This window comes from Orcinus orca, chromosome 12 (assembly GCF_937001465.1).
Source record: "Orcinus orca chromosome 12, mOrcOrc1.1, whole genome shotgun sequence".
NCBI lineage: Eukaryota > Metazoa > Chordata > Mammalia > Artiodactyla > Delphinidae > Orcinus > Orcinus orca.
Genome location: NC_064570.1, coordinates 71,391,309 through 71,417,824, shown reverse-complemented (window position 1 = coordinate 71,417,824; position 26,516 = coordinate 71,391,309). Strand labels below are relative to the sequence as shown.

Genomic DNA, 26,516 nt, shown 5'->3' with positions numbered 1-26,516 from the left:
GTGGAAAGGCACTATGCTAGACATATAGACAGTGCCTGTCTTCAAAGAGCTCACAGCAGGAACAAGTAAGACATGCTCATGCATATTCCTAGTACTGTATTAAACTAAAGGTTATGGGTGCCTTAAGAGAGAGATTAAGATGTGGTAGGAATGTAGAGGAATTGTGGGTGTCTTTTCACCACCCGGCCCTGGCCCAGGTTTCTACTTTGTTTTCACATTCACAAACATACACATATACCCTTCTCTAGCTAACCTGGACTATTCCTTGAACATTAACTGAGCCTTCAGTGATGCTGCTGAGCTTTCACTCATGTTATTTTTTCGAAAATATTCTTCTCCCTAGTCCATCTGGTAAGGTCCTATAAAGAGGTCACCCCCTTTCAGAAGCCTTCTATGACTCCCTCAAATCTCCCATCAGAGTCAGCTTCTCCTACCCTATCACATGTTAGGTTATTTGTCTATAGGCTTATATTTCTTGCTGGCTAGGGACTGTAGCATATTCTTACTTTGTGTCTTCAGAGTGTAGGGCAGTGTATGGGCAGATAGGATTAATGTGATTTAATGTGCATATTTGTTGGAGGAATAACCTCTACTACTTGTATCAGAAGAGGCTTCTTAGAGGAGGTACCATTTGAAGGATGGCTGCATTCTGGATGTGAGAGAATGAGGCTGGGAGAGGGTGCCTATCCAGGGGGACAGGTTGGTATGAACAAAGGCCCTGAGGTTAGAAATCAAGTAGCAAATAGTCCATTTTAACTAGGAGATGAGATCTGTAGTGGGAGAAATAGGAAATAAGTCCCAAATAGAACCATCCAGAACACTTGGAAGTTCAGGATGGGTGTCATAGGGAGAGGTTCAGCCTAGGAATCTTGCTTTGGGAATTTTCCATGGAGAGATACAGTAGTGTCCTAGGGGAAAGGGAACATACTTCATCACAAGAAGTTAACCGTGTGCATCCCAATGTTGATATGACTCATTTAAAGAGCAATGATATCATCACATGTATTCACATCACTTGATAGGATACTTGATAAAGTGAATTTTGTCCTTTTAGGAGGACACAGCATGCCAGACTTCAGAGTGGGCCTGGAGATGTTAACGACTCATCTGAATTACAGCTGACCAATTTCTGCTTACTGGTGGATTTTTTGTTGGATATAGTTTCTTTGGTAAGATCACCCTGGTGAAAAAATATTGAGGAAATGTAATAACATAGTTCAAATATTTCATTTTGGAAATAGACCTCATCTTCAAATAAATATCATTTTTTAAATTAAATTGATTTTCCCCCTTTTGGTATAGCATTTTAAATAAAATTTTTGAAGTGTTTTGTCCTCTGACATACATTATATGTAATACATATACAATTCTTATATAATACATGGAATATATTTCATAATTGCATGTTATTGAAGTCTTACATGTTTAGTATATAATAGTCTAATGCTGCATTTGTATTCATTAATGATTCTATTAAATGAAGACTGTTGGAAATCTTTTCCCCTTTTCTCTCCTCAATTCTTTGCTTTCTCATTTTGAAGCCTACTAGAAGTATGAGGGTGCTGTGTCAGGTATGACATTCAGCCTGTTTTGTTTTTAACTGATTGTATTCACTTTTGTTATGTTATAATTTCAGTAATGTAACAGATAAAACTGGGGTTCTTTTGTAGTACATGCTTCGAAGTACTTAAATTGAGAATTTGGGAATAGAAATTTTACGTCATTAATAATAAATGACCATACAATGTTAATTAAGAGCATGGTACATATAAAATGAGTAAAATTATTTCTTTTTCTTATTTATTAATAAATTAAAAATTAAATAACATAACTTTGGAGTTATACACTGTATAAACTTTTGTCACTTCGCTTTTATTTTCAGGAGACTTATATTGAAATCCAGACAGAACACTTGCCCCAGTTGCTGCTCAGGATGATATCTGCTCTGACAAGCCACCTCCAGACATTGCACTTGACTGAACTCACAGATTCTCTCAGGCTTTGCTCAAAGATCCTTAGCAAGGTTCAACCTCCTCTGTTATCTGCCAGCACTGGAGGTGTGTTGCAGTTTCCAAATGGGCAGAACAACTCAGTCAAGGAGTGGGAAGACAAAAAGGTAACGTTTTGCTGTTATTTTTGGTACTAGACCAATTATATTTCTTCAAGGCAGAACAGTTTCTAACTAACATCACTTAACACATATTCATTTAAATATTCGTCAGTCTTTCCTAGTTCCCAGTGTTGTGGCAGTAGACCATCTTGTAGGCTTTTTTTTTGGCTCTAGTGCAATTTAACTGTCTATATCCACACTTTGCAAAAGAAATATAACACAAGCAACATATATAATTTAAAATTTTCTGGTAGCTACAGTAAAAAAAAAAAAAAAAAAATAGAACAGGTGAAAATAATTTTAATTGTATTTTACTTGGCCCATTAGAGCTAATATATTACCATTTCAACATGTAATCAATATAAAACATGTAACATAAAAAAATACTAGTCAGATATTTTACATTCTTTTTTTGTACTGTCTTCAAAATTCCACTGTGTATTTTATACTTACAGCACATTCAAATACTAAATTTTTATTAGAAGTACTTGATCTATCTATACTTAATTTCATAAAATTTACATTTAAAAAATTAAATTCTCATACCCAGGTTGTTCAAAACATACTTAAAAGTTTTCTCAGAACTAAATTAAGGATCACTTTTAAATTTTTAATTAAAATTAATTGCATTAAAAAATTTAGTTTCTTTGTCAGATCAGCCACATTTCAAGAGCTCAATAGCCACATGTTGCTAGTAACTATCCTATTAAGCAGCAGGTTTATAATCCAAACTTTATTGGTCCTTTTCATATATATACACTTAAGTTTTTGACATGTTCTTCTTGAAATCCAGAATCTTTTTGCTCTCCTCAGTCTTCCAGATTCTTAATGCTTACTTTATGATGTTGAATAGAATTGTAACACAGTTGACCCGTGAGCAACACAGGTCTGAACTGAGTGGGTCCACTTATATGTGGATTTTTTTTTCAATAATTGTATCGGAAAATTTTTTGGAGATTTGTGACTCTCTTTTGGAGATTTGAGAAAACTCTCAGACAAACCGCACAGCCTAGAAAAATCACAAAAATTAAGAAAAAGTTAGGTGTGTCATGAATGCATAAAATATACATAGATATACATATAACATACAAAATATGTTTTAATATATTATTTATGTTATCAGTAAGGCTTCCAGACAACAGTAAGCTTTTAGAAGTTAAGTTTTGGTGGTATCAAAAGTTACATGTGGATTTTTGACTGTATAGGGGTTCGGTACCTCTAACCCCTTCATTGCTCAGAGTCAACTATAATTTTAATGTCTGGCACTAGTAACATATTTAAATACCTATGAAATGGGTGTGGAAAAATCAGAAATTTAAAAGCTTTCAGGTTTATAATATTACATGTACTTTTTAGTAAATAGTAATGAAAACATTCACAGAATCATGTAATTCCGTTGAATTTAGGCACAGGGGCACTATGTCAAAAACAAGATTTAAAAATTTCTAGCATATAAGGTTATTACCTAAATTCTGTGGTTGTATAGTTGCCCTTACTTTTTTTTCAGTTGCTTTTTAATTTTGTCAGCCAGGCAAAATACATTATCAGGATGATCTCATACAGCCTTTTCCATCAAGTCTTAACCCTAGAACTTTTTTCTTGGACCTTCTAAATATATTGCCTTTCATGTATGAAATGAACATTACCCTCAAACAATTTAAATATATCCCAGGATTATCCCACATAAACTAAAACTAGTTTGTCTTATTTTCCTTCCTACCTGCTTATTACTTATATGTGACAGATATTGATTCTATTGTTGGACAGTTCATTTTGTAGTGCTGTTTTCCCTTAATTTATGCCTCTAGGATCTTAGGAATAAAACTAAAATAGATATTAGCTGTTATTGGTTTGGTTTTTATTTGAATGAGATTAGTGAAAGTAGGGGAGGGACCTTAGCAGTCTCTCAATGACATATTCAAATATGTGAATATTTACTATGTAGAAAACATCTGGAGGCACTTTATCGGTGGTTACAGGTAAAGTAAATGGGAACACCCATTCATATTAAATGAAAGAATTAAATAATACACTTTTTTAATATAATCGTTGATTAACCTTAGATATGCTTCCCCCCCCCCTCACCCTTTGGTCTTCCTGCCTGTTCCCAGGGTTTCTATGTTCTTTTCTATTTTTTACTGAAGCACAATGGTATTATCTTCACTGAGATGTCTAATATTGATCATATTTGAAAGCTGAGAGTATTTTCAGTATTCCTTTTTTTGAAATTGTAGTTGAAGGAATGATTCTTCTAAAAATTATAAATCTTAATTTTTTCTCCATGCACTTAGTACATTTTTGTAAAATCAGTGTATTGCATCTCTATACCCAAATGTAATTCCTTTCTATTTTCAGAAAGATATTTTACTATAAAATAATCTGAACTATAGTTCCATAATATAGACCATACAACTGTTATAAATGTATGCAGGTGTAACTGAATTTATAGCATGAATTCTATTAATGTAATATCATCCATTGTTTTATAATCCTTATATGAGAAAGATTGATACAGAAATAATAATAAGCTAATGACAATTTTACCATTTAAATAAGACTTATTTTTTTTAAATTATTAATTTCAAAGGAGAAAAATCGACAAGTTCAGTTCTGTTGCCTCTAAACTTTGGCATTCTAATGTGAAAAGTTCTCATGCTGTTATAGAGACAGTGATCTGTGGTGAAAGGAGGATGAAGTTTAGAATCATCTAATCTGAGCTCTTCTACCTACTAAGTTTATTTGCTATGACCTTGGGCGAGTTTTGTTTTGAACTTCCCTGAGCCTCAGTTTTCTTACCTTTGAAATAGAGAAAACAACCCCTCTTTGTTCAGCACCCACTCTATGTATCCAGCAGTGAACTAGGCACACCTAGGTGAACTTTGCCCTTCCTGGCCCCTTCTTTCTGCTTGGGAGACATATATTAAACAAATAATTGCATACTTAATTATAGTTGTGATAAATGTATGAAGGAAAGAATGGAGTGTTAGGAATGTGGGAAAGGGGTGATCAGACCTAGATTGGGGGCCACGAAAGGCTTTCTTGAGGACGGATTGTTTGAGTGAAGCTCTAGAGAAATCCGGGCGGGTGAGGTAGGAAGAAGAGAGCCCTTGACAGAGGAAGGAGAATTTGCACAGACTCTAGGCAAAAAGGAGTGCTGTGCAGACAGGGAGGGGACATGCTGCTGCTGAGGTAGGGAGGGGCCAAGTCTTACAGAGCCTTTTCACTGTACTAAGGCTTTTATTCTTTATCTTGAGAGCAATGGGAAGACACCGAAGGGAGAAAAGCAAGTGACATAATCAGATTTGTGTATTTGAAAAATTAGTCCGAGGGAGGGGATATAAGTATACGTTTAGCTGATTCACTTTGTTATACAGCAGAAACTAACACAACAGCGTAAAGCAATTATACTCCAATAACGATGTTAAAAAAAAAAGAAAAGAAAAATTACTCTGGCTGCAGTGTGGAGTATGGATCTGAGAAACAGAAATGGATGTGGGGAGACCTGCAGTAGTGCAGATGAGAGGTGGTGGTAACATGTACTTACAAGATGGGGGAGTAAAGACAGAAATGGACGGATCAGCCACATATTGGGGAGGAAAAATCAATAAGCTGTAGTAATGCATTGGTAGGGTAATGAGTGATCACTAACATTTATTGAAGATTTACTAAGTGGCAGGTTCTACACTCTTACTTAATCCTCATCGCAACTGTAAAATGTGGGAATTTGCCATCTCAATTACATAGATTAGGAGGTTTGGAGAGGTTCAGTAACTTGCCAGGGTTCGGAGAGGTTCAGTGACTTGCCAAGAGGGAAAGTGGCAGACTCTTAGCTGACTCATGGCCAGCACTCTTGACCACTGTACTGGAATGGATGTAAGGAAAGTGTGGAGGAGAGGTGGAGAAGGTACCAAGAATCGCCCCTAGATTTCTGCCTTCCTGTTTTGATGAAGGGTGGTGTCATTCACTGAGGCAGAGAACACCAGGTGAGGCCCAGCTTTGTAGCAGCAGAGCATTTAGTGTGTATATCTTCAGTGATCTTCCATAAGATCACATTTTAGTGATCTTACTCAAGTTCAAATTATGCTCTGGCACAGTCACCTAAGGAGTGTGTGATATGTATAGCTTTTGTTTACTTAAACTAAGCCAGAAAGTATGCTTGATGATTGTACTCACCCTATCTTATAGAGAGGGAACAGTTAATCATTATTATTAATAACGATGAAGTTATTCTACTTCAGTAGCTGGTTCATTTTTTGTTTATACTGTAATTGTCTCTTCTCCTCTAGATTATAAACAGTTCCTTTTGTTCCAAATATTAATGTGGGAAATAATGTCGGTTCAGTAACTGCTTGTTGAAAGAATGTAAGCTTAATAGCAAACACTTAAATAGTAGTTTACATATTTCAGACAGAAGTTTCACTTCATAGGGTCCCAAATAGAAGACTTACTAGATTTTATTTCTAGTTTTTGTTTTTCTTTTAACATCTTTATTGGAGTATCATTGTTTTACAATGGTGTGTTAGTTTCTGCTGTAAAACAGAGTGAATCAGCTATACATATACATATATCCCCATTTCTCCTCTCTCTTGTGTCTCCCTCCCACCCTCCCTATCCCACCCCTCTAGGTGGTCACAAAGCACTGAGCTGATCTCCCTGTGCCTTGCAGCTGCTTCCCACTATCTGTTTTACATTTGGTAGTGTATATATGTCAGTGCCACTCTCTCACTTCGTCCCAGCTTACCCTTCCCCCTCCCCTTGTCCTCAAGTCCATTCTCTACGTCTGCGTCTTTATTCCTGTCCTGCCCCTAGGTTCTTCAAAACCAGTTTTTTTTTTTTTTTTTTAGATTCCATATATATGTGTTAGCATACGGTATTTGTTTTTCTCTTTCTGACTTACTTCACTCCGTATGACAGACTCTAGGTCCATCCACCTCACTACAAATAACTCAATTTCATTTCCTCTTATGGCTGAGTAATATTCCATTGTATATATGTGCCACATCTTCTTTAACTATTCATCTGTCAATGGCCACTTAGGTTGTTTCCATCTCCTGGCTATTGTAAATAGAGCTGCAATGAACATTGTGGTACATGACTCTTTTTGAATTATGATTTTCTCAGAGTATGTGCCCAGTAATGGGATTGCTGGGTCATATGGTAGTTCTATTTTTAGTTTTTTAAGGAACCTCCATACTGTTCTCCATAGTGGCTGTATCAATTTACACTCCCACCAACAGTGCAAGAGGGTTCCCTTTTCTCCATAACCTCTCCGGCATGTAGTGTTTGTACATTTTTTGATGAAGGCTATTCTGACTGGTGTGAGGTGATACCTCATTGTAGTTTTCATTTGCATTTCTCTAATGATTAATGATGTTGAGCATCCTTTCATGTGTTTGTTGGCAATCTGTGTATCTTCTTTGGAGAAATGTCTGTTTACGTCTTCTGCCCATTTTTGGATTGGGTTGTTTGTTTTTTTGATATTGAGCTGCATGAGCTCCTTGTAAATTTTGGAGATTAATCCTTTGATTCCTTTTGCACATATTTTCTACCTCTACCATTCTGAGGGTTGTCTTTTCGTCTTGTTTATGGTTTCCTTTGCTTTGCAAAAGCTTTTAAGTTTCATTAGGTCCCATTTGTTTATTTTTGTTTTTATTTCCATTCCTCTAGGAGGTGGGTCAAAAAGGATCTTACTGTGATTTATGTCATGGAGTGTTCTGCCTATGTTTTCCTCTAGGACTTCTATAGTGTCTGGCCTTACATTTAGGTCTTTAATCCATTTTGAGTTTATTTTTTTGTGGTGCTAGGGAGTGTTCTAATTTCATTCTTTTACATGTAGCTCTCCAGTTTTCCCAGCACCGCTTATTGAAGAGGCTGTCTTTTCTCCATTGTATATTCTTGCCTCCTTTATTAAAGATAAGGTGACCATATGTGTGCGTGTTTACCTCTGCGCTTTCTGTCCTGTTCCATTGATCTATATTTTTCTTTTTGTGCCAGTAGTATATCGTCTTGATTACTGTAGCTTCGTAGTATAGTCTGAAGTCCAGGAGCCTGATTCCTCCAGCTCCGTTTTTCGTTCTCAAGATTACTTTGGCTATTCAGGGTCTTCTGTGTTTCCATACAAATTGTGACATTTTTTGATCTAGTTCTGTGAAAAATGCCATTGGTAGTTTGATAGGGATTGCATTGAATCTGTAGATTGCTTTGGGTAGTAGAGTGATTTTCACAATGTTGATTCTTCCAATCTAAGAACATGGTATGTCTCTCCATCTATTTGCATCATCTTTAATTTCTTTCATCAGTGTCTTACAATTTTCTGCATACAGGTCTTTTGTCTCCTTAGGTAGGTTTATTCATATATATTTTATTCTTTTTGTTGCAGTGGTAAATGGGAGTGTTTTCTTAATTTCACTTTCAGGTTTTTCATCATTAGTGTATAGGAATGCAAGATATTTCTGTGCATTAATTTTGTATCCTGCTACTTTACCAAATTCATTGATTAGTTCTAGTAGTTTTCTGGTAGCAACTTTAGGATTCTTTATGTATAGTATCATGTCATCTGCAAACAGTGACAGCTTTACTTCTTCGTTTCTGATTTGGGTTCCTTTTGTTTCTTTTTCTTCTCTGCTGTGGCTAAAACTTCCAAAACTATGTTGAATAATAGTGCTGAGTAGTGGGCAACCTTGTCTTGTTCCTAATCTTAGTGGAAATGGTTTCAGTTTTTCACCATTGAGAACAGTGTTGGCTGTGGGTTTGTCATATATGGCCTTTATTATGTTGAGGTAAGTTCCCTCTATGCCTGTTTTCTGGAGGTTTTTTATCATAAATGGGTGTTGCATTTTGTCAAAAGCTTTTTCTGCATCTGTTGAGATTATCATATGGTTTTTCTCCTTCATTTTGTTAATATGGTGTATCACGTTGATTGATTTGCGTATATTGAAGAATCCTTGCATTCCTGGGACAAACCCCACTTGATCATGGTGTATGATCCTTTTAATGTGTTGTTGGATTCTGTTTGCTAGTATTTTGTTGTGGATTTTTACATCTATGTTCATCAGTGATATTGGTCTGTAGTTTTCTTTCTTTGTGACATCTTTGTCTGGTCTTGCTATCAGGGTGATGGTGGCCTCGTAGAATGAGTTTGGGAGTGTTCCGTTCGCTGCTATATTTTGGAAGAGTTTGAGAAGGATAGGTGTTAGCTCTTCTGTAAATGTTTGATAGAATTCGCCTGTGAAGTCATCTGGTCCTGGGCTTTTGTTTGCTGGAAGATTGTTTTTTTTTTGTTTTTTGTTTTTTTTTTTGCGGTACACAGGCCTCTCACTGTTCCGGCCTCTCCCATTGCGGAGCACAGGCTCCAGACGCGCAGGCTCAGCGGCCATGGCTCACGGGCCCAGCCGCTCCGCGGCATGTGGGATCTTCCCAGAACGGGGCACGAACCCATGTCCCCTGCATCGGCAGGTGGACTCTCAACCACTGCGCCACCAGGGAAGCCCTGCTGGAAGATTTTTAATCACTGTCTCAATTTCAGTGCTTGTGATTGGTCTGTTTATATTTTTTATTTCTTCCTGGTTCAGTCTCGGAAGGTTGTGCTTTTCTAAGAATTTGTCCATATCTTCCAGTTGTCCATTTTATTGGCATATAGTTGCTTGTAGCCTTCTCTCATGATCCTTTGTATTTCTGCAGTGTCAGTTGTTACTTCTCCTTTTTCATTTCTAATTCTGTTGATTTGAGTCTTCTCCTTTTTTTTCTTGATGCATCTGGTTAATGGTTTATCAATTTTGTTTATCTTCTCAAAGAACCAACTTACAGTTTTATTGATCTTTGCTATTGTTTCCTTCATTTCTTTTTCACTTATTTCTGATATGATCTTTATGATTTCTTTCTTTCTGCTAACTTTGGGGGTTTTTTGTTCTTTTTTCTCTAATTGCTTTAGGTGTAAGTTTAGGTTATTTATTTGAGATGTTTCTTGTTTCTTAAGGTAGGATTGTATTGCTATAAACTTCCCTCTTAGAACTGCTTTTGCTGCATCCCATAGGTTTTGGGTCATAGTGTTTTCATTGTTATTTGTTTCTAGGTATTTTTGATTTCCTCTTTGATTTCTTCACTGATCTCTTGGTTATTTAGTAGCATATTGTTTAGCCTCCATGTGTTTGTATTTCTTACAGATTTTTTCTGTAATTGATATGTAGTCTCATATCGTTGTGGTCAGAAAAGATACTTGATACGATTTCAACTTTCTTAAATTTACCAAAGCTTGATTTGTGACCCAGGATATGATCTATCCTGGAGAATGTTCCATGAGCACTTGAGAAGAAATTGTATTCTGTTGTTTTTGAAAGGAATGTCCTATAAATATCAATTAAGTCCATCTTGTTTAATGCATCATTTAAAGCTTGTGTTTCCTTATTTATTTTCATTTTGGATGATCTGTCCATTGGTGAAAGTGGGGTGTTAAAGTCCCCTACTATGAATGTGTTACTGTCGATTTCCCCTTTTATGGCTGTTAGCATTTGCCTTATGTATTGAGGTGCTCCTGTGTTGGGTGCATAAATATTTACAATTGTTATATCTTCTTCTTGGATCGATCCCTTGATCATTATGTAGTGTCCTTCTTTGTCTCTTCTAATAGTCTTTATTTTAAAGTCTATTTTGTCTGATATGAGAATTGCTACTCCAGCTTTCTTTTGATTTCCATTTGCATGGAATATCTTTTTCCATCCCCTCAACTTTCAGTCTGTATGTGTCCCTAGGTCTTAAGTGGGTCTCTTGTAGACAGCATATATACAGATCTTGTTTTTGTATCCATTCAGCCAGTCTGTGTCTTTTAGTTGGAGCATTTTATCCATTTACATTTAAGGTAATTATCGATAGGTATGCTCCTATTCCCATTTTCTTAATTTTTTGGGTTTGTTATTGTAGGTCTTTTCCTATTCTTTGGTTTCCTGCCTAGAGAAGTTCCTTTAGCATTTGTTGTAAAGCTGGTTTGGTGGTGCTGAATTCTCTTTGCTTTTGCTTGTCTGTAAAGGTTTTAATTTCTCCATCGAATCTGAATGAGATCCTTGCTGGGTAGAGTAATCTTGGTTGTAGGTTTTTCCCTTTCATCACTTTAAATATGTCCTGCCACTTCCTTCTGGCTTGCAGAGTTTCTGCTGAAAGATCAGTTGTTAACCTTATGGGGATTCCCTTCTGTGTTATTTGTTGCTTTTCCCTTGCTGCTTTTAATATTTTTTTCTTTGTATTTAATTTTTGATAATTTGATTAATATGTGTCTTGGCGTGTTTCTCCTTGGATTTATCCTGTATGGGACTCTCTGCACTTCCTGGATTTGGTTGACTATTTCCTTTCCCATATTAGGGAAGTTTTCACCTATAATCTCTTCAAATATTTTCTCAGTCCCTTTCTTTTTCTCTTCTTTAGGGACCCCTATAATTCGAATGTTGGTGTGTTTAATGTTGTGCCAGGGGTCTCTGAGACTGTCCTCAATTCTTTCCATTCTTTTTTCTTTATTCTGCTCTGCGGTAGTTATTTCCACTATTGTATCTGCCAGGTCACTTATCCGTTCTTATGCTTCAGTTATTCTGCTATTGATTCCTTGTAGAGAATTTTTAATTTCGTTTATTGTGTTATTCATCATTGTTTGCTCTTTAGTTCTTCTAGGTCCTTGTTCAACACTTCTTGTATTTTCTCCATTCTATTTCCAAGATTTAGGATCATCTTTACTATCATTACTCTGAATTCATTTTCAGGTAGACTGCCTATTTCCTCTTCATTTGTTCAGTCTGGTGGGTTTTTACCTTGCTCCTTCATCAGCTGTGTATTTCTCTGTCTTCTTATTTTGCTTCACTTACTGTGTTTGGGGTCTCCTTTTCACAGGCTGCAGGTTCATAGTTCCCGTTTTTTTTTGGTATCTACCCGCAATGGGTAGGGTTGTTTCTGTGGGTTGCGTAGGCTTCCTGGCGGAGGGGACTGGTGCCTGTGTTCTGGTGGATGAGGCTGGGTCTTGTCTTTCTGGTGGGCAGGACCATGTCCGGTGGTGTGTTTTGGGGTGTCTGTGGACTTATTATGATTTTAGGCAGCCTCTCTGCTAATGGGTGGGGTTGGTTTCCTGTCTTGCTAGTTGTTTGGCATAGGGTGTCCAGCACTGGAACTTGCTAGTCATTTTGTGGAGCTGGGTCGTAGCACTGAGATGGAAATCTCTGGGAGAGCTTTCGCTGTTTAATATTATGTGGGACTGGGAGGTCTCTGGTGGACCAGCATCCTGAACTCAGCTCTCCCACCTCAGAGGCTCAGACCTGACCCTCAGCTGGAGCACTAAGACCCTGTCAGCCACTCAGCTCAGAAGCAAAGGGAGAAAGAAAAGAAAGAAAGAAAGAAAGAAAGAAAGAAAGAATAAAATAAAGTTTTTAAAATAAAAAAAGTAAAAATATTAAAAAGTAATAAAAAAAAAAGGAAAAGAGAAGAGAGCAACCAAACCAAAAAACAAATCTACCAATGATAACAAGTGCTAAGAACTCTACTAAAAAAACAAACAAAAAAAATACAGACAGACAGAACCCTAGGACAAATGGTAAAGGCAAATCTGTACAGACAAAATCACATAAAGAAGCATACACATACACACTAACAAAAAGAGAAAATATCTATATATATATTAAAAAAAGGAAGAGAGCAACCAAATCAATAAACAAATCTACCAATGATAATAAACTCTAAACACTAAAATAAAATAAACATAAAACTGGAAACAAATTAGATGCAGAAAGCAAACCCCAAGTCTACAGTTGCTCCCAAAGTCCACCTCCTCAGTTTGGGATGATTCATTGTCTATTCAGGTATTCCAGAGATGCAGGTACATCAAGTTGATTGTGGAGGTTTAATCCGCTGCTCCTGAGGCTGCCTGGAGAGATTTCCCTTTCTCTTCTTTGTTCGCACAGCTCCCAGGGGCTCAGCTTTGGATTTGGCCCCGCCTCTGCATGTAGGTCGCCGGAGGGCGTTTGTTCTTCGCTCAGACAGGACGGGGTTAAAGGAGCTGCTGATTTGGGGGCTCTGGGTCACTCAGGCCGGGGGGAGGGAGGGGCACGGCTGTGGGGTGGGCCTGCGGCAGCAGAGGCCAGCACGACATTGCACCAGCCTGAGGCGCGCTGTGCGTTCTCCCGGGGAAGTTGTCCCTGGATCACGGGACCCTGGCAGTGGCGGGCTGCACAGGCTCCTGGGAGGGGAGGTGTGGATAGTGACCTGTGCTCACACACAGGCTTCTTGGTGGCTGCAGCAGCAGCCTTAGCGTCTCATGCCCGTCTCGGGGTCCGCGCTGATAGCTGCGGCTTGTGCCGCCCTTCTCTGGAGCTCATTTAGACGGTGCTCTGAATCCCCTCTCCTCGCGCACCCCAAAACAATGGTTTCTTGCCTCTTGGGCAGGTCCAGACTTTTTCCCGGAGTCCCTCCTGTCTAGCCGCGGTGCACTAACCCCCTTCAGGCTGTGTTCAGGCAGCCAACCCCAGTCCTCTCCCTGGGATCCGACCTCCGAAGCCCGAGCCTCAGCTTCCAGCCCCTGCCCACCCCGGTGGGAGAGCAGACAAGCCTCTCGGGCTGGTGAGTGCCGATCAGCACCGATCCTCTGTGCGGGAATCTCTCCGCTTTGCCCCCCGCACCCCTGTGGCTGCGCTCTCCTCCGTGGCCCTGAAGCTTCCCTCTCCGCCACCCGCAGTCTCCACCCGCGAAGGGGCTTCCTAGTGTGTGGAAACCTTTCCTCCTTCACAGCTCCCTCCCAGAGGTGCAGGTCCCGTTCCTATTCTTTTGTCTCTGTTTATTCTTTCTTTTGCCCTACCCAGGTACGTGGGGGGTTTCTTGCCTTTTGGGAGGTCTGAGGTCTCCTGCCAGCATTCAGTAGGTGTTCTGTAGGAGTTGTTCCACATGTAGATGTATTTCTGATGCATTTGTGGGGAGGAAGGTGATCTCCATGTCTTCTCTGCCATTTTGAAGGTTACCCTATTTCTAGTTTTTAAAATGTCATTTTTTTAATCTTACATGTCGCATTCCATGCATTGTTTAGACATTAGGAAAGTGATTTCATGAAGTAGATTGAATAAATTATTAGCAGTTTGAAAACAAGGATGTAGATCCTAGAGAGTTTTACATATACGTATTTTGTCCTCAAGAACCTAAGCTTAAGTTATGCACATAGCAAATAATAAATATTTATTGAATAGCTTTATATTAATGTATTAATTAGAACCGTATCAGTATTTCCTATTAGCATAGATATGTGAATCAATTGTAGAAACTCTTTTTTTAAGATTCAACCAAATATATAGATTAGGGCTTCCCTGGTGGTTGAGAGTCCACCTGCTGATGCAGGGGATGCGGGCTCATGCCCTGGTCTGGGAAGATCCCACATGCCGCGGAGTGGCTGGGCCCGTGAGCCATGGTCGCTGAGCCTGTGCGTCCGGAGCCTGTGCTCCGCAACAGGAGAGGCCACAACAGTGAGAGGCCCGCATACCGCAAAAAACAAAAGAAAACAAAAAAAAAACATATATATATATATATATATATATATATATATACACACACATATATATATGTATAGATTAAGTTGTGAAATGTGAATTAGGTTGTGAATAAGTCAAATCTAAAGCTGACTTCCTTCAAAATGTGACTTTTTAATTTTAATTTCTAATATAATACATTTAGTTACTCAGCCTTCTGCTCTTTTTACACTCTACCAGGTATTATCAGTTTCTCTTGAAAATCCTACTGAAGTGTTTGAAGATGGAGAAAATCCACCAAGTAGTCGCTCCTCAGAGAGTGGATTCACTGAGTTCATACAATATCAAGCAGACCGAACTGATGACATCGACAGAGAACTGAGTGAGGGACCGGAGGCAGTTGCCATCCCAATTGGCAGCACATCATCTGAAACAGAAACGGCCTCCACTGTGGGATCTGAAGAAACTATCATCCAGCCCCCTTCCCTAGTCACTCAGGGGACAGCACCCCAAAGTGGGAAGACAGCGCAAAAAACTGCAATGCAGTGCTGCTTGGAGTATGTCCAACAGTTTCTCACCAGACTTATCAACCTCTACATCATTCAGAGTAACTCTTTCTCTCAGGCTTTGGCTACAGAGCATCAAGGGGATCTTAGTCGAGAGCTAGGAGAGACTTCAGACTGGGACAGGGATTCCCATAGTGGTGTAAAAGAGAGAAACATAAGTAAACAGAAAACTTCAAAAGAATACCTTTCTGCCTTCCTTGCTGCCTGTCAGCTCTTCCTGGAGTGCTCAAGCTTCCCAGTTTACATTGCTGAGGGGAACCATACTTCAGAGTTATGTTCTGAAAAATCAGAGACTGGTAAGGTCATCTCTGTTTTATTTATTTAAAAATATTTTTTATGGCATGCTTTCCCCTCCCCCTTTATTTTAAGGAACGCTCAGATATTAAAACTGGGATTTCTTTTAGCCTCTTAATTTTTAAAACTTTTATTTTAATTTGTAGATGTTTTTTCAATGAAATACTGTCATTATGGGGAGATTGATATGTTGGAAAATTTCCTGATTTCTTTTATTATGACTAGCATCATATGTGATTACCTTCATTTAAATTTTTATTTATATATATATATATATATATACACACACACACACACACACACAGACATACACACACACACATACATAGTACACACACATAGTACAGTGAGTACTACATAATGTTAATTGATTACTAAACTTTTTTTAGGACAGAAAATAGGTTGTATGACTTGCATAAGAAAAATACATATTAAAAAATTCTTATGAAATTCCTGTTGCTGCTTTATTTTCTTGAAGCTCTAGTCTAAGTGAGAAACCATGGTTTTGTTCACCAAGCAAGGCCTAAAGTTATTTGGTAGAAGTGCTTTGTGTTTTGAAATTAACTTGGAAGATAGAGTGTGCGTGAAAGGTTCAGTGTGATGGACCGTGTTGGCTTCCGGCTTTCGTTTCAGACTGGGAGCACGTGCAGCCTCCACTGTGGCTCCAGACGCTGATGACCGCTTGCCTCCAAGCAAGTGATTGCAGTGTGCAGAGCGCTGCGATTTCACTAGTGATGGATCTGGTAGGATTGACTCAGTCGGTGGCCATGGTCACTGGGGAAAACATCAACAGTGTGGAGCCTGCACAACCCTTAAGTCCAAACCAGGGAAGAGTAGCTGTGGTTATTAGACCTCCCCTCACTCCGGGCAATCTGAGATATATAGCTGAGAAGACTGAATTTTTCAAGGTGAGCTCTAAGGAATACATTCATGACTAAGATGATACTTGAGCTAATTTGCATAGCAGAGATTTTAAAGAAGATAATCAGGCTTAATTAAACACCTCTTAATATCATGCCATATAGGAAAAGACACCACACTTGATCAGTGCTGCTTGGCCGGTCTTCTCCCCAGTTTTGTGAGGAGAAAAAAGATAAGGATGAGGGGAGTATTAGGGTAAAGAGAAAAGTTCATTTATACAGTAAAATGTATTTCCAGATAAAGTGGTTGTGACACTTTTGCTTCTCGTAGAGTGCAACCTCAGCTCTCCAAAACACCCAGAAAAAGTTTTCTGACTCTGAATTGTCTGATGATCATTTGTGATGTATGATGTCATTCAAAAAAAATGCAGTCTTTGATCTCTGTCACAACAGTACATATGATATCCTCTACATAGAAAGAACATCAAGTATATTTGACTTAAGCAGGTAGACTATTTATATATAAAATTTTTTTTAATTTTAATGTAATTTCAAGTTATTGTGCCCCTCTAGATAGTTCCTCCTGCTAGGTTAGAGTTGGGTTCTACAATGTTGTGGTGAACCCTGATGACTTACATTTTTATTAATGCTGTCATAGATCATCAAGTGCTGTGTTAACACATGTAGCACTGAAATACATACAACCTATTTTGTACGTTTTAAGTAGTTTGCATATTTGGACTATGAATTATATATCACTTTGCAGCATATAACTGTAAACGTTACAGTGCCTTCAATGTGGGATTTATATCCTCTTAAAGATAACATATTCTAGCATCACTTTACTAAACATCTCTAAAATAGTGAAATGGGGTCTCATCTGGACCCTGTAAAAAGTGATTACATATCTGCTGTTTAAGGTAAATATAATTAAAGGACTATCATAAGAGGTTCTAAAAGCCTGGACCAGAAAGTGAACAGATGGAAAGCTACACTTTTAAATCTCATTCCAGTGGCATAATGAGTATTAAGACCTTCTAGGTCTGGCAGTCAGAGGCTTGTTTGTACCTAATAGGAAATGTCTGTTAAATAAGTTTCCATTTGCAATTTTGTAACTGTGACTTTTACATCTTTTTTTAATAGCATGTAGCTTTAACATTGTGGAACCAGATGGGAGATGGGACACCTCAGCACCACCAGAAGAGTGTGGAACTGTTTTATCAATTACATAACTTGGTTCCTTCTTCTAGCATCTGTGAGGATGTTATAAGTCAGCAGTTGACCCATAAAGATAAGGTAAATTCTTCTCTTCTTATCCTGTGCCCACCCTACCTCCTGCTCGTATCATACTAAAAGGTAAATTAAGGAAACTCTAGGAAAATTATTTCATCTAGTATCTGAATAAGAGATAATATGAATTCATTCAGTGATCATCAAATCTTTAAAATACATGTGTTCTATTCTTTTTAGAGGAAAGTTCTTTACATAAGCGTCAGTAATATGAAAAATCAAGGAACCCAAAATCAAATGCTGGGTTTATTTCTTGGTTCAGGATACCACCTGTGGGGAGTGACGATTAAAGTTGTTGGTGGTCCAAGTTCTTGGATTGTTTAAAGATGTATTCGGTGGCCTCAGTTATGAAACTGGTGGATACATTAACTAATATATGTGAAATGACATTTATAAGCTATAGAGTGTTAGTATGTGAGATTATATTATTTGCCTTATAATAAACATCCAAAATAAGGATTTTGTATCCTAATGTATATGAAGTGTGATACATACGTCAGTTATGGCTGAGTCATGACTGGGCCTGAGAAGAAACTAGAACGATCATTCTGATTGACCCGTTCAGGGTAACTTAATGAAGTTTGTGGTCTTCCTGTATCTGCTCTCTAACATTAATTTTAAGAAGATTTTATTGAACAGCTTTTAGAAGTGGATTGCCCTCATTTTGAAAAGTTCTCAGTGCTAGTGAGATTGAATGGGTTATGTTCAAAAAGACATTGTGTAGAGTAAATGCAGCATTTGGCAGGGGGACCTGGCAAATGAAGGAGTAAATGAGAGGACTGAAAAGCTTATTCCAAGAAAACTGTTAAAATTCTAATTTTACTTCAACACACTCTTTCAGAATTGTTCAGAAAATTTTAAATAGAGCCTTGTATTTCAGTGCAGTAATTTGCTTTACATTAAGTGTAAATCTAGGACAAATTATACACCTGTTTACTTGTATAACATTTCATTTTAAAGAAATACTAAGCTCTGAATAAAGATATATCCATGGAAAAAACTATCTGTTATTACTTACTTTTATTTACATGTTTCTGTTGGTTGATGTACAAACACAGGCTTCACTGGAAAAACATTTATTAGGCCCACAGAAAAAGCAGGTGCTCCTCTAACCTATCACAAACAGTTTAGACAGTCGCAATCCCGATTTCAGGGGTCTTTTACTTGAAGGATTCCACAAATGCTGTAGGAAGACTATAAAATTTTTGGAATATTACAGTTTCTTTTTCTCTGTTTTTTTAAAATTTTATTTATTTTTTTTTATACAGCAGGTTCTTATGAGTTATCCATTTTATACACATCAGTGTATACATGTCAATCCCAATCTCCCAATTCATCCCACCACCACCACCCCCCCCGCCACTTTCCCCCTTGGTGTCCATACGTTTGTTCTCTACATCTGTGTCTCTCTTTCTGCCCTGTAAACCAGTTCATCTATACCATTTTTCTAGATTCCACATATATGTGTTAATATACGATATTTGTTTTTCTCTTTCTAACTGACTTCACTCTCTATAACAGTCTCTAGGTCCATCCACATCTCTGCAGATGACCCAATTTCGTTCCTTTTCATGGCTGAGTGATATTCCATTGTATATATGTACCACATCTTCTTTATCCATTCGTCTGTCGATGGGCATTTAGGTTGCTTCCATGACCTGGCTATTGTAAATAGTGCTGCAGTGAACACTGGGGTGCATGTGTCTTTTTGAATTACGATTTTCTCAGGGTATATGTCCAGTAGTGGGATTGCTGGGTCATATGGTAATTCTATTTTTAGTTTTTTAAGGAACCTCCATACTGTTCTCCATAGTGGCTGTATCAGTTTACATTCCCACCAACAGTGCAAGAGGGTTCCCTTTTCTCCACACCCTCTCCAGCATTTGTTGCTTGTAGATTTTCTGATGATGCCCATTCTAACTGGTGTGAGGTGATACCTCATTGTGGTTTTGATTTGCATTTCTCTAATGATTAGTGATGGTGAGCAGCTTTTCATGTGCTTCTTGGCCACCTGTATGTCTTCTTTGGAGAGATGTCCATTTAGGTCTTCTGCCCATTTTTGGATGGGGTTGTTTGTTTTTTTGATATTGAGCTGCATGAGCTGTTTATATATTTTGGAGATTAATTCTTTGTCCGTTCGTTTATTTGAAAATATTTTTTCCCATTCTGAGGGTTGTCTTTTCATCTTGTTTATAGTTTCCTTTGCTGTGCAAAAGCTTTTAAGTTTCATTAGGTCCCATTTGTTTTTTTTTTTTTATTATTTCCATTACTCTAGGAGGTGGGTCAAAAAAGATCTTGCTGTGAATTATGTCATAGAGGGTTCTTCCTGTGTTTTCCTCTAAGAGTTTTAAAGTGTCTGATCTTACATTTAGGTCTTTAATCCATTTTGAGTTTATTTTTGTGTATAGTGTTACGGAGTGTTCTAATTTCATTCTTTTACATGTACCTGTCCAGTTTTCCCAGCACCACTTATTGAAGAGGCTGTCTTTTCTCCATTGTATATCCTTGCCTCCTTTCTCATAGATTAGTTAACCATAGGTGTGTGGGTTTATCTCTGGGCTTTCTATCCTGTTCCATTGATCTATATTTCTGTTTTTGTGCCAGTACCATATTGTCTTGATGACTGTAGCTTTGTAGTATAGTCTGAAGTCAGGGAGTCTGATTCCTCCAGCTCCATTTTTTTCCCCTCAAGATTGCTTTGGCTATTTGGGGTCTTTTGTGTCTCCATGCAAATTTTAAGATTTTTTGTTCTAGTTCCGTAAAAAATGCCATTGGTAATTTGGTAAGGATTACATTGAATCTGTAGATTGCTTTGGGTAGTATAGTCATTTTCACAATATTGATTCTTTCAATCCAAGAACAATTTCTATGTGATTTCCATTAACACATTTTCATTATCTAATACCAAATACTGGTCTTTCTAAATAATTTATTTTTCCATTATTCTATCCATTGTTATCTTAACAGTTAATCTTTTCCAAATAATCCCAAAAATGATATAATATTTTTCTTGTAGAAATAATTTTTTTAGGTCCTTAAAATTTTTAATCTAATAAACCAGCTTTTTAGGTGTTGATAAATTCATTTGGGATTAATGTGTAATTTCTGGGAGCAAAAGCAAAGTATATAGTGCCATAAAATTGGTTTTGACTACTGTGTACTTATATATTAAAATGAGGGGGAAAGTGCTTCCTATACTCAGAATATCATAACATGCACATTATTAGGTTTTTCCATCCCCTATTATAAAATAATCTAGTAAACTGATTACCTAAACTAAATAATAACTTATGTGGCAGCATGAGATGATCCTTTAGGTTTAATATTTCTTTATATATTTAAGTATTTTCCACTTTTCTACTTCCATAAAAAACACAGCTTATTTCATCGGGTGTTGGAGTTCTGTGAACATTGAACATAATACAACATAATACTCTGTCTTAAATAACTACTTTGTTCATACTAAAATCACTTAATACCTTCAAAGAATAATAAAATAATCTCTCATATTCATCCTCAGAAAATAAGGATGGAAGCACATGCAAAATTTGCAGTTCTTTGGCATCTAACGAGGGACCTCCATATAAATAAGTCTTCATCTTTTGCACGGTCTTTTGACAGGTTGGTTACATTTTATATTCTGATATCTTAATGTTTCTTTTCGTGAATCCCCTGGCCTATTTGGTAGGGGAGAGAGAGCAGGGATAGGAGAGAGCAACTTGCGATTTTATAAAGAGAATTTATAAATTATTTTTTAAAATCTAAGCTGTATTAAAAGGCATGGCATTTTCATTTATCTAACAGATTTTCACCTTTCATGCTCTGGAGCACCCAGTGCCCCTTCCTTTCATTGGATGACTTCATCAAGTTACTTCTGTGTGCCAGGAGCCATTCTAGGTGTCAGGGTTATAGCAACAGATACAGCCTGCTTGAGTTCACATTCAGTGAAATTTCATATAAACAGTAGATTGTATAAGTGTTTCTCTAGTAATCATTCTCAGTCTTCTGCCTGAACCAGACCTTAAAATCTACAGCAAAAATACTGACAAAGCGCTTCCATGGATTAAAACAATCTGTAGTTAACTGCCTGAGAGTTTGTCTAGACTACATAGATGACCCATACCCCAAATATGAGATTTGCAGTAACTTCCAAGGAGATGCCATTTATAGGTAAATTTACATACATTGGCATAGATAGCAGTCTCACCAGCAAGTCTCATAGAGGTGGCCCCAAGTCTAACTACACTGAAGCCCCACTCAGGATCAGATGTGGACTCTACTGGATGTTATTTCAGCTGGTGATTTCACGCAGCATCACCATTTTAAAACGGTCTGCTGTTGAACCCCTGTAATGAACTGGTCCCTGGGCCTAGGTGCTTTACAAATACCATCTGTAATTTAATGACCGCCTGTCCTCATCACGTGAGGCAGTGAAGGCCCCAGCGAAGTTAAGTGATTTGCCGAAGATCGTTATACACGAGGTGAAGTGGATGGCCCAGATTTGAATCTTAGGTTGTCTGATTCCAAACTATACCTCCACACCTTTCACCTTGAATTAAGCACATTGCTTTCAACTGGTAAAGAGAATGGGCGCAGTGGGGCACAGACCAACATGAAAGTAGTGTTGACTTGCAGATGGTTCAGTATTTGGTGATGTGAACAGTAATATGTTGCTAAAACAAGACTAATTGTCTAAGGTTTTTTTTTTTCTGTTTTTTAGTATTTTTCTTTTAAAAGTAATGTATGCTTGTGAAATTTCAAAAAACACAAGAAAAGAGAAAAAACTATTTCTCCTTTCTTATTGTATCTACTGAGACTGGGGATTAAGATTATTAAAATGCTGTGGTCAAAAGTTATTCTGAAGTATGATTACTTTAAAATAGTTAAAGCAAGAAACACAACTTATCGTAATGTTAATTTTAGAAAAATTAGAGTGTTAAAATTAAAGTAGGTATTTTGCTCTTTGTTTTAATTATTGGTGTTTATTGTAGGTCACTGTTCATCATGTTAGATAGCCTTAACAGTCTCGATGGTTCCACCAGCTCTGTGGGACAAGCCTGGCTGAACCAAGTCCTGCAAAGACATGATATTGCAAGAGTTTTGGAACCACTGCTATTGCTCTTGCTTCATCCCAAAACTCAGAGGGTTTCAGTGCAGCGGGTACAAGCAGAACGTTATTGGAATAAGGCCCCCTGTTATCCCGGAGAAGAGAATGACAAGCATTTCATGCAAAACTTTTCCTGCAATAATGGTGAATATCACACGGAAGTAGAACAACTTTATTTAGAATTAAATTATTAAAATAAAATGAAAGGCGGACACAACAGTGATTGTCAGGAGAACCAAACGTGAGAATTTCTCCCTGCGCTGATTTTCTCCCCTCCTCATGGACTAGCAGTGCTCACATGGGCTGTGTCAATATGTACCTTATCAGTGACCATCACAGGGGACTTAGATGTCTGTTATCAGTTGCTTCTTTCAGGGGAGGACTCAGCCCAGCTCTGGTCAGAAACATTCTTCAGTATTAATAAATAACCTTTAGAGTTTATAATCCTGGCCCTGCAAGGCTCTGTAGATACTTCACTGGGAATCTTTAGTAAGCTTATAATGCACTTTATATTTCATGCATCATTTTCCTCATCTGTAAAATAGGAATGATAATACCCATCTCTCAGGGCTTCATTGTGAATGTCAGATATAGTAATGTTTGTGACATATTTAGTGCAGAGACTAGTGTGTTTGATAAATATTCTCTATTGCTAGAATAAAGTCCACACTTCACAAATTGCCAAATGATACCCTCTGTAATACACTGATAATGGCCCCCTTAGGTTAATATACCTTAGGGACAAAAGACTCAATATTTCATTTGTATCTCTTGTCAAATAATCCTGGGAGGTCAGTAATGAAAGGTCATTTGACCGAGCAGGAAGCTGATGCTTAGAAGGCTGTGGCTTTCTCAAAGTCCCACAGCTGGTAAGTGGTTAAGCTAGAACTAAACTGTCGTGCTCCTACTTCATCTTTAGTGTGTTTCTACAGAGCCTTGGTTCCTTTCTCTAACTACCTTTCCACTGCTTCCCCTGAATCTTCTAAGAACATGCTCTACCCTGCTTATTGCCAGAACTCTTGTGTTAGCGCTTTGCCTGCCATAGTTCCTGCCTGTCAGCTGAATTCTCATCTGTCCTCTGAGATCATTCTCAGACCTCACCTGTGGTGTCATGATGCTTTTCCTAAATTTGAAGCATCTGATTTTGCACTGCTGGCATGGAACTAAGCCTCTCTAAAAGAATGTCCCCACAAAAGTACCGAAATGGATGTTTGTGATGCCCTGCTAGTTTTAAACTTCTTAGAGAGAACAGTGATGTCTTTTCCTTACCTCACCCTCCTGTCCTGGTTTAGGGCCTTACTCAAACTATATAATTCATAAATGCTTGTTGAATTTTATTAAAATCAAGAAGATTATGTATTTATATATTAACTATATACTAAATGATTTTAAAAGGATGTCGTATTTGGGGATAAGGGCAAAGTTTTATATTTTATCTGTTAAATGTGCTGTTTTGTTTAATTCAGTTGAATAATAGGCCTTCTAGTATTGAATTGTCTATTAAATTCTAGTTAATGGTCATCTACATAATTTTCTAACTTAAGTCTAGCATATTAATAAATATTTTAATAGGAAAATATAAGGAGGTAATGAAAGTAATGATTAAAAATCTTGTTCAGTCTACATTTCAGTTATTTTAATATATTTTATATTTTTCCTTTACTCTTTTTCTCATATGCCAGTAAGCCAAGTACAACTCATTGCATCGAAAGGAAATGGTGAAAAGACGCTTACCATGGATGAAATAGAGAACTTCAGTCTTACTGTTAATCCATTAAGTGACAGACTGTCCCTTCTAAGTACCAGCAGTGAGACAATTCCAATGGTTGTATCTGATTTTGATCTTCCAGACCAACAGATAGAAATACTTCAGAGTTCTGACTCTGGATGTTCTCAGTCCTCTGGTGGGGACAACTTGAGTTACGAAGTTGATCCTGAAAACGTGAATGCACAAGAGGATTCCCAGATGCCAAACGCAGGCTCCCCAGATGATGATGTTCAGCAGGTAGTCTTTGACCTGATATGTAAAGTCGTAAGTGGCCTCGAAGCAGAATCTGCGTCAGTGCCATCTCAGTTAGAAATTGAAGATATGCCGCCAAAGGACAACGATGTAGATCCAGGTGAGGAGATGATTAAAAGTGAAGACCAGTCCGCTCAGCAGAGTCAGACTGCTTTGCCGAGTAACGAAAATTCTCAGTTTTTGTCTGTGTCTGCAGAGGAAGGCTGTGAGTGTGTGCCAAATGGAATCTCCAGAAATAGCTCCTCACCTTGTATTTCAGGAACCACACAGATTCTCCATGACTCTTCTATTGCTGCTACAGAAACCAGATCTAGACAGAGAAGTCACAGCAGTATTCAGTTCAGCTTCAAAGAAAAATTATCAGAAAAAGTCTCAGAGAAAGAAACAATTGTTAAGGAGTCAGGTAAACAACCAGGAGCAAAACCTAAAGTAAAACTTGCCAGAAAAAAGGATGATGACAAGAAAAAAACTTCAAATGAAAAACTCAAACAAACCAGTGTTTTCTTTAGTGATGGTCTGGATTTAGAGAACTGGTATAGCTGTGGAGAGGGAGAAATTTCCGAAATTGAGAGTGACATGGGTTCTCCAGGTTCACGGAGATCTCCCAATTTCAACATCCATCCACTCTATCAACATGTCCTTTTGTATCTGCAGTTGTATGATTCATCAAGGACTCTGTATGCTTTTTCTGCCATCAAGGCCATCTTGAAAACTAACCCCATTGCTTTTGTAAACGCCATTTCAACCACGAGTGTAAATAATGCATATACTCCTCAGCTGTCTCTGCTTCAGAACCTATTGGCCAGACACCGGATTTCTGTTATGGGCAAAGATTTTTATAGTCACATTCCTGTGGACTCGAATCATAATTTCCGGAGTTCTATGTACATAGAAATCCTTATTTCCCTCTGCTTATATTATATGCGTAGCCATTACCCAACTCATGTCAAGGTCACGTCACAAGATTTAATAGGCAATCGAAACATGCAGATGATGAGCATCGAAATTTTGACACTCCTCTTTACTGAGCTGGCAAAAGTCATAGAAAGCTCTGCGAAAGGTTTCCCTAGTTTTATCTCTGATATGTTATCTAAGTGCAAAGTTCAGAAAGTGATTCTTCACTGTTTGCTGTCGTCTATCTTTAGTGCACAGAAATGGCACAGTGAAAAGATGGCAGGTAAGAACATGGTTGCTGTGGAAGAAGGTTTCTCAGAGGACAGCCTGATCAATTTCTCAGAAGATGAATTTGACAATGGCAGCACACTCCAGTCACAGCTTCTTAAAGTGCTTCAGAGGCTCATTGTTCTAGAACACAGGGTAATGACTATCCCTGAAGAGAATGAAACAGGTTTTGATTTTGTGGTATCTGATCTGGAACACATCAATCCCCATCAGCCCATGACTTCTCTTCAGTATTTGCATGCCCAGCCAATCACATCTCAAGGCATGTTCCTCTGTGCGGTGATACGAGCTTTACATCAGCACTGTGCTTGTAAGATGCACCCACAATGGATTGGTTTAATCACATCTACTCTGCCTTACATGGGAAAAGTTCTACAGAGAGTGGTTGTTTCTGTGACACTACAGCTTTGCAGAAATCTAGATAACCTAATTCAACAGTACAAATATGAAACAGGATTATCTGATAGTAGGTAAGGGTTGATTTTTAATTTTGTCATTATTAACATTTTTTACATATATTACTGCTTAATCATCTAGTAAGTCAGTTGCAGTTTGGGGAAGTAAATTAGTGGTTCTCATTAGGTTACAAACAGTATCTTATTTTCATA

The 26,516-nt window shown here is 37.8% G+C and overlaps 1 protein-coding gene across 12 annotated transcripts in view; it reads left to right on the top strand.

Moving 5' to 3' along the window:
* DOP1A (DOP1 leucine zipper like protein A) overlaps nt 1-26,516 on the top strand; it is a 111,331-nt gene that overhangs the window by 54,703 nt on the left and 30,112 nt on the right. For 7 of the 12 annotated variants that reach the window (XR_007470530.1, XR_007470531.1, XM_049695323.1 and 4 more), the window contains 9 exons: nt 1,055-1,169; nt 1,542-1,571; nt 1,883-2,116; nt 14,830-15,451; nt 16,083-16,357; nt 17,453-17,605; nt 21,120-21,220; nt 22,591-22,850; nt 24,389-26,378. Coding sequence is in view for 9 of the 12 variants with exons in the window: in XM_049695323.1 (XP_049551280.1) it covers nt 1,055-1,169; nt 1,542-1,571; nt 1,883-2,116; nt 14,830-15,451; nt 16,083-16,357; nt 17,453-17,605; nt 21,120-21,220; nt 22,591-22,850; nt 24,389-26,378 (3,780 nt within the window). In the remaining 3 variants the exon portion in view is untranslated. The remainder of the gene's footprint in view (nt 1-1,054; nt 1,170-1,541; nt 1,572-1,882; nt 2,117-14,829; nt 15,452-16,082; nt 16,358-17,452; nt 17,606-21,119; nt 21,221-22,590; nt 22,851-24,388; nt 26,379-26,516) is intronic. The other 5 variants (XR_007470532.1, XM_049695324.1, XM_049695328.1 and 2 more) reach the window with 2 other exon arrangements.